At 33.8% G+C, this 8534-nt stretch overlaps 1 protein-coding gene across 1 annotated transcript in view; it reads left to right on the top strand.

Annotated features, from left to right (window-relative positions):
• Positions 1 to 8534, top strand: part of LOC123523059 (uncharacterized) — a 34098-nt gene that overhangs the window by 23386 nt on the left and 2178 nt on the right. The window contains exons 15-17 of the mRNA XM_053550331.1: positions 3210 to 3297; positions 4474 to 4587; positions 8082 to 8191. Coding sequence (XP_053406306.1) covers positions 3210 to 3297; positions 4474 to 4587; positions 8082 to 8191 — 312 coding nt within the window. The remainder of the gene's footprint in view (positions 1 to 3209; positions 3298 to 4473; positions 4588 to 8081; positions 8192 to 8534) is intronic.

Genomic DNA, 8534 nt, shown 5'->3' on the forward strand with positions numbered 1-8534 from the left:
ATCCCCGCCATCAAACCGTGGTTAGAGCCAATGAGCTCCCACTTGGTACGATCAAAAAAGAATGTCTGTATACGAAATCAAGCGTCCGAGGTCTCAAGAAAAACTATCTTTGTCGACGTAGCAGACTTTAGTAAAACCCCAATAGGACAAAAGGGATGGGGATGTCTAAAGTATTACGAATGACTGTAATTTGACATTTGCCTCACTGAATGCTAGTTACTTGAAACAGAATTTCTTTTTTCTGTATCAAAAACAAATATAAATATGTATGATATTTTAGATATTGAAGGTTATTTGCGATAATTTGCGTATATTTTGAAATATTTTGCAGTATGCAATTCAAATTACGAAGCGAAAATAAGATTGAAAACCTGAAAAGCCCCAAACAATACCATGTTTCTGAGAAATTTCAACGCAGTTCAATACATATATTGAATCTAATTTTGAAAAATCATTTTGCAATTCGAACTGTAAAATGCAAATATTTTGCAGTTTGCAATTCAAATTACAATGCGCAATTGACATTGAAATCTTGAATTCTGAAACGCAAAACAAAAATTCATTTTGCAATTTGAACTGCAAAATGCAAAATATTTTGCAGTTTGCAATTTAAAATTATAAAACGCAAATAAGATTGAAACGTTAAATTTTCAATTTTGAAAACACCAAACAATACCGTCTTTCTGAGCAACTTCATCGCAGTTCAACACATATTGAATCATTTTGCAATTCGAACTGCAAAATGCAAATTGCAAAATATTTTGCAGTTTGCTATTCAAATTACAAAGCTCAACTGATATTGAAATCTTGAACTCTGAAACGCAAAATACAAATTCATTTTGCAATTCCAACTGAAAAATGCAAAATATTTTGAAGTTTGCAGTTCAAATTACGTAACGCAACCTAAATTGAAACTTTAAAATTTCAAGCCAGAAACCCCCCCCCCCCCCCCCCCCCCCCACACCAAAAAAAAAAAATACCATGCTTCTTTCATCGTAGTTCGATCCATAGGCCTATATTGAATCGAAAATAAAATTGCATATTGCAATTCAAAATGCAAAATATTTTGCAGTTTGCAATTCAAATTACAAAGCGCAATTGACATTGAAATCTTTAATTCTGAAACGCAAAATAAAAATTCATTTTGCAATTCGAACAGGAAAATGCAAAATATTTTGCAGTTTGCAATTCAAATTACAAAGCGCAATTGACATTGACATCTTGAATTCTGAAACGCAAAACAAAAATTCATTTTGCAATTCGAACTGCAAAATGCAAAATATTATGCAGCTTGCATTTCAAATTACGAAATATTAAAATTTCAAACAAGATTTAAAAATTAAGTCTTGAAATCCCAAAGCCTAAAAATTATACCATCTTTTGAGAAACCTCACCACGGTTCAGTAAATAAATAAATATAAATGATTTTTGCAGTTCACACTGCACAATGCGATCACTTAGACCAACAATGTCTTTATTTACAGAATGCTATTGAACATATTCTGAGTCACCATCTAGTATTTAAACCTACATAAAAATTGTAACGTGTTATTTTATATAAATACTGATTTCATTTTTATCGTCCGTAAGTATTGACCCGACAGTCAATACTCCGTATGTTTAGCGTAAATTAATTGTCGATGTCCGAACCTAAACAACGATATAACTATTGAAAGTTTATTATCAAAGCTGTTCAGCTACAAATTTCGTGACTGTGTGTTCGACTCTCTGTCCGTCAATATCATTAAACTTAAAAGACGAAAAATTGCCACACTTATCATGATTTTTGTTCATCTATAAAAGAATACTGTACTATTCAACGCAAACGTACATGTCAGTAAACCATTCTTCAATATGTCGACTGAAATCTTTAACAAGTGTGCGGTTCATCTAACTTACAATTCACGAAACTCGCGTCAGTACCCTAGAAAAATGAAAAGTTTAATAAGATATTGTGAAATAAAAAGTAATGTAGTACGGAAACATCATTATATGTTATAGTTCAAAAATCTTTTTTAACCAATGACAAGCGAAGGATTTTCAAAAAGTAACCAACTTATTTTCATATAATTTCACAGCGGAAAAAATTAGTCACTTAACGTCACGACACGTCTGACGTCAAATTCGTAATACGCGCGCCTGTTCCCCGCGCTAAGATTAAAATTTATTGCAAAATGCATATCTCAACATAATTAAGCATAAAAAAAAGAAAATTTGTTTGTTTTTCGTGAATATGGAATATATCTCACCTCAAAGTGAGAAAATGTTCACATTTTCACTGGCGCTACGCGCTTGGGAAAATATTTGAAATTTTCTCACTTCTAAGTGAGATATAGGCCTATTCCATATTCACGAAAAACAAACAAATATATATAACGTGAACCGCAAAATAACAGTTCAGTTTGCTATTCGAACTGCAAATTCGATATGTTTTGCAGTTTGCAATTCAAATTACGAAGTGCAAATTAGATGGAAATGTTAAATAATAAAGCATGAAAGGCAAATAATTATAGAATCTTTATTTATAAAGCGAATCGCCGTCCAAATATATATCTTGAACCGCAAAATAAAATTCATTTTGCAATTCGAACTGCAAAATGCATAATGTTTTGCAGTTTGCAATTCAAATTTAAAAGTGTAAATTGGGTTGAAATGTTTAAGTTAAAAGCCTGAAAGTAAAATACAATAACATCTTTCTCGGAAAGCGAATCGCAGTTCATCTACTTATATATAACTCGAACCACAAAATAATTCATTTTGCAATTCGAACTGCAAAATGCAAAACTGCAAAATGGAAATCAGTTTGGGGTTTCATTTCGAACTGCAAAATGCAAACTGCAAAATACAAATCAGTTTGCGGTTTGCAATTCGAACTGCGAACTGCAAAATGCAAAACAGTTTGCAGTTTGCAATTCGAATTGCGAACTGCAAAATGCAAACTGCAGGCCAACTTAACGCCTATCATGTAACAAAGAATCTATTGAATGGCTTGCCAGTAAATAAGTGTTGAAGGGCGCATATGGAATGTAATATCATGATGCAGTGTTCTTGGTTAAATATGTCGAGAATAGTGAGGCCATCGCAAAGAAAACAAAATCAGAACTGCAAGAGTATTAAATATAACAATTACTAGTTTCATTTTCTGTCTCTTCTGCATTTACACTAAATTAATACACAAATTGTTCAGACGTAATTTTATTCATTTTCAGCACTAGAAGACACGGTATCCAGCACACACCATGTCGATCTAAGACGGCGAAGAAGTACAAGCCCCGCCGATAAAATCTACACATTTAGGTAAATATGTCTGTAACAGTAGTGGTATTGGGGTAAAACAATACTTACGTCTCGGAAAAACAAACTCAGATGCGTACCTGTTTTGTATGAGTGGAATTAATTTCTGTATTTACTACCATAACAAATGCATAAAAGTACAGTGCTTTATGGTATACATAAAAGTACAGTGCTTTATGGTATACATAAAAGTACAGTGCTTTAGGGTATACATAAAAGTACAGTGCTTGTTGGTATACATAAAAGTACAGTGCTTTATGGTATAGCGGATAGGTTGATAAATTTTGTATTTAGACCTGAATTATTGTATAAATTTTAATATCATTCTTTTACTGGCATGCAGACAGACATTCTGACATACATTTTAAATGTTTGCTTGTTGTTATTTTTCAGATGTCATCAAATGAAAAACGAAGCTATCCCTTACTGACTAAATCAGTGTGTACGTAAAAACATCAGTGAATGAAAACTATTTGCTAAATGTTTTTGAAAAGAGAATACATTATTATTCTGATATATAGCAAAAAAATCTTGGGAAGTTTGTTTAGATGTGGATCTTAAACTAATAATGGAAAAAATGACCAAAGCTATCCTGTACACCGTAAATCCGCACATACGTAAACAATGGCATGGAGAGAAAAAACACGTGAATCTCTTTTAAAAGCTGAATGTTTTGAAAAGAATAGCTGTTTTCTGTCTGATATACAGAAAAAAACTACTAAATTTCATTTCTTTAAATTGGAATGCAGGAAAAATTAGTTAGCTATCCGCTATACCCTAAAGCACTGTATTGATCATCAGCACTAATGCTTCAAGCTTACTTTTCTAAACTGATTTTGCTTACTTTTTGACTATATATACTAAAATGTTTGTGAATGAAAGTTGAATAGAATTGATTATGAATTTTGGAAAATCAGATAGGTTACACGTATTTTCTAAGTGTACCTGGACTCAGTGTTTTCATACTTTCTGGGTTTTTTGGGGGGGATCACTGAGTCCATTCAATGTTTATGGATCGAGTTCCACTAAAGCCGGCGCTAGGGGTGCTGCACATTTCATTACCTCTCATGAACAGACTTAATCAAACCAAGACGTGTTATTATTTTTGATTGGTTATGTTTTATGCTTCCAAAGGATCTTCTTAAAGATTTTTTTAATATTTTTTTTTACTTTGAACAGCAATTCATTCTATCGGATCAAACGGAAAGGGGAGATAATTGCTTGGCAGTTCTACAGTTTGTTTTCTGGAAAAGTAACGTTCCAGGTCTGGCGTCAGGCGGGTGATACAGATAGGTATGTGTAATAATCGATCAAGGTCGAGTTTTTTGTTGATATATTATCTAGATTAGATGGATACACAACTAGTGTTTGAACCGCCTTTTCTGTAACAAGACGTTCCATATGTTACCCATTTAGTCGATTTTTATACGCCCGAAGGGACGTATTATGTTATACCCCCGGTGTCCGTCCGTCTGTTCGTTAGTAATTTCGTGTCCGCTCTATAACTCTTGAACCCCTTAAAGGATTTTGAAGAAACTTGACACAAATGTTCACCACATCGAGACGACGTGCAGAGCGCATGTTTTGGATGGCTCACTTCAAGGTCAAGGTCACACTTAGGGGTCAAAGGTCATATCAGTTTGTTTCGTGTCCGCTCTGTAACTTGAACTGCTTGAAGGTTTTTAAACTTGGCACAAATGTTCACCACATTAAGGCAACGTGTAGAGCGGCTCGCTTCAAGGTCAATGTCACACCTAGGGGTCAAAGGTCATATGGCGCTTTCAAGCACTATGTGTATATTGCTCTGCATTTAGGTGCTCATTTTTATTTGGCAGAATCCTTTTTTGTTCACTAACAATACTTTTTTTACTTACTTCCCTTTTATGTTACTATAAATAGCTTATTTTGTAACTTTTTTATTATTGGCCGTAGGGAAAAACTCGAGACCACTTTTTTGTGGTACAGCATGGATGGTACCTCCAATGTTTAGGTGTATTTTGACATATCTGTACCTGGTAAGGATTTTTTGTGGACTTAGAATTTTTTTGTGGACTTAAGATTTCCTTTCGAATTTCTTCCCTGCTGCTGTCCTTTGGGCTTCAACAGTCAAGTTCTTTACATTTTGCTCCCATCCTCTGATATAACCCTTCTGGCGTATATTGCCCCGCTTGGCAGAGCTCTTGTTTAAATTGTCATATCTTTATTCATTTTTCAATTAATTTATCATCGTAACTATTTTGAAGGGTAATTTTCTATTGTAACTTTTCTGCCATATTGGACAGCAAAACGTTTCAAAAGAAAAATTAGAACAATATTCAGTATCAAATTTCAAAAACAAAAATTTCTTGAAATTTTCTATTGGCAAGAATTTCCACATGGAAAAATACATTTTTAGTAATACAAATGACATTTTCCATGATATCTAAAATGTTCCTTACCACACATCTGGAGACCTTAGCCTGTTACAGATTTGGTGGATGTAACAGTTGATTCCAGTACCAGAAAAAGTACTGAATATATTTGAGAAATGTATCACACTCAGCTGGAAATGACTGAATTCTTTGACAAAAGAACAGAAACAAGAGGGCCATGATGGCCCTATATCGCTCACCTGTTATCATTGCACTTGAGGACAAGAAGGTCCTCAGAAAAAATATCTAAGTCCAAAGGACAGGAACAACAAAGGGAAGAAATTTAACCAAAAAGAAAAAAAAATTCTTACAAGGTACAGATATGTCAAAATACACCTAAAAATTGGAGGTACCATCCATGTTGTGCCACAGAAAAGTGGTCTCGGATTTTCCCTACCTGTTATCATTGCACTTGAGGACAAGAAGGTCCTCAGAAAAAATATCTAAGTCCAAAGGACAGGAACAACAAAGGGAAGAAATTTAACCAAAAAGAAAAAAAAATTCTTACAAGGTACAGATATGTCAAAATACACCTAAAAATTGGAGGTACCATCCATGTTGTGCCACAGAAAAGTGGTCTCGGATTTTCCCTACGGCCAATAATAAAAAAGTTACTGAAAATAAGCTATTTATAGTAACGTAAAAGGGAAGTAATTAAAATTTTTTTTATTGTAAGTGAACAAAAGAAGGATCTGCCAAATAAATCTGTTGACATAAATGAAATTTCAGATCAGTATCTTCATTAGTGACGGAGATATAGCCATTTTAATTTGAAATAAAGGGAGGTAATTTGACATAAAATCAGTCCATAGTTATCTACCCTGATTGGCTCAGTCCAACTAATGACAATAATGAAATTTCAAATAAGTCCTATAAGTACTTACTGATATAAATCCATTACAATCAGGGGAGGTAATCAGATATAAAATAACTCTGGAACCTACCATTGGATCTGATTTGGATCTGATTTGTCATGGAATCCAAGATTTATTGTTGCTGAAGATATTTTGGAAGTTTGTATCAAATAAAACCATAAATGAAGTCTCTATATGGCTGCAAAAGCCAAAATAGCCAATTTTGGACCTTTAAGGGGCCATAACTCTGGAACCCATGATGGAATCTGGCCAGTTCAAGAAAGGAACCAAGATCTTGTGGTGATACAAGTTGAGTGCAAGTTTGGTTAAGATCAAATCATAAATGAAGCTGCTATTGTGCAAACAAGGTCAAAATAGCTAATTTTGGCCCTTTCAGGGGCCATAACTCTGAAACCCATTACAGGATCTGGCCAGTTCAAGAAAGGAACCGAGATCTTATGGTGAAGCAAGTTTTGTGCAAGTTTGATTAAATTCAAATCATAAATGAAGCTGCTATTGTGCAGACAAGGTCAAAATAGCTAATTTTGACCCTTTCAGGGGCCATAACTCTGGAACGCATAATGGAATCTGGCCAGTTCAAGAAAGGAACCAAGATCTTATGATGATACAAGTTGTGTGCCAGTTTGGTAAAAATCAAATCATAAATAAAGCTGCTATTGTGCAGACAAGGTCAAAATAGCTAATTTTGGCCCTTTCAGGGGCCATAACTCTGGAACCCATAATGGGATCTGGCCAATTCAAGAAAGGAACCTAGATCTTATGGTGATACAAGTTGTGTGCAAGTTTGGTTAAAATAAAATCATAAATGAAACCACTATCGTGCAGACACGAAATTGTTGACGCACGCACGGACGGACGACGGACGAAGGGTGATCACAAAAGCTCACCTTGTCACTATGTGACAGGTGAGCTAAAAATGAACAAACTTGCACAATGTTACCAATTAAATGTCTTAAACAAATATATAGGTTTACAGAGGTCTGAAGACTGGCTTCTACCAAATTACAAATATTTAATTTCACTATTTTTTTTTTTTTTTGTATTGGTTTGTGGAGAATCATGCTCTTGTGTACAAGGTAGGTCTACTTGAATAGAATAGAAGTTTATTTATTTTTTTACTTTATGCCAAATTAATGTTAAAATTAAGATGTTACATACAACTTTATTTTCATAGTTGTTAAATAACAAATTAAAAATTATTCAATTGTATGGATTATATGTAGATTCCACATTTTAAGTCTTATCATATTAACCTTTAGCTTGCTGGCGGCGAATATTTCTGCCTTTGCGACCAGTGCAGACCAAGATCAGCCTGCACATCTGTACAGGCTGATCATGGTCTGCACTGTTCGCTATTCAGTCAGTAAATTTTCAGTAAACTCCCCTTCGAATAATAAATGGTATTGCCCAGATTGAATGATGGACCAGTCCATTTTAGAAATTTAGCAGGGTAAGGGTTAAGTGAACAATAAAAGTTGAACCAGTTATATCTGTTTGGCAGTTACAAGTTGTTGGGAAGTAACGAGATAGAAGACACACTAGAGGACAGGCTTGTAACAATGAATGTATCTATAGATCAGAGAATTTCTGTTCAACCTGGAGATTTTATTGGTAAGCTACTCAATCTATGTTTAACATGTTTAAAGAACAAGACATTTTCCAATTTATTTTGCTGTATGGTCTAGTATTTTGAAATATCTCCTTACTTACTTTTATTGCTAGCATTTCAAGACACCTCTAATGATCTTACAGTAACTGGGATTATATTTCATGTTTAAATGGGTTGAGCACATAACTGAGATTGTGTCCTGATAATCGATATATTCTAAACTGGTGCAACAAGACCCATTTTTGTATTTTGTCATTTGATTAATTTCCTTCTTACATGAAACTATGTCGTTACTCATTTTTGTTTATAAATCATTTTATTTTTCAGTATTTTTAAATATTTCAG

Source organism: Mercenaria mercenaria, chromosome 8 (assembly GCF_021730395.1).
Source record: "Mercenaria mercenaria strain notata chromosome 8, MADL_Memer_1, whole genome shotgun sequence".
Taxonomy (NCBI): Eukaryota; Metazoa; Mollusca; class Bivalvia; order Venerida; family Veneridae; genus Mercenaria; species Mercenaria mercenaria.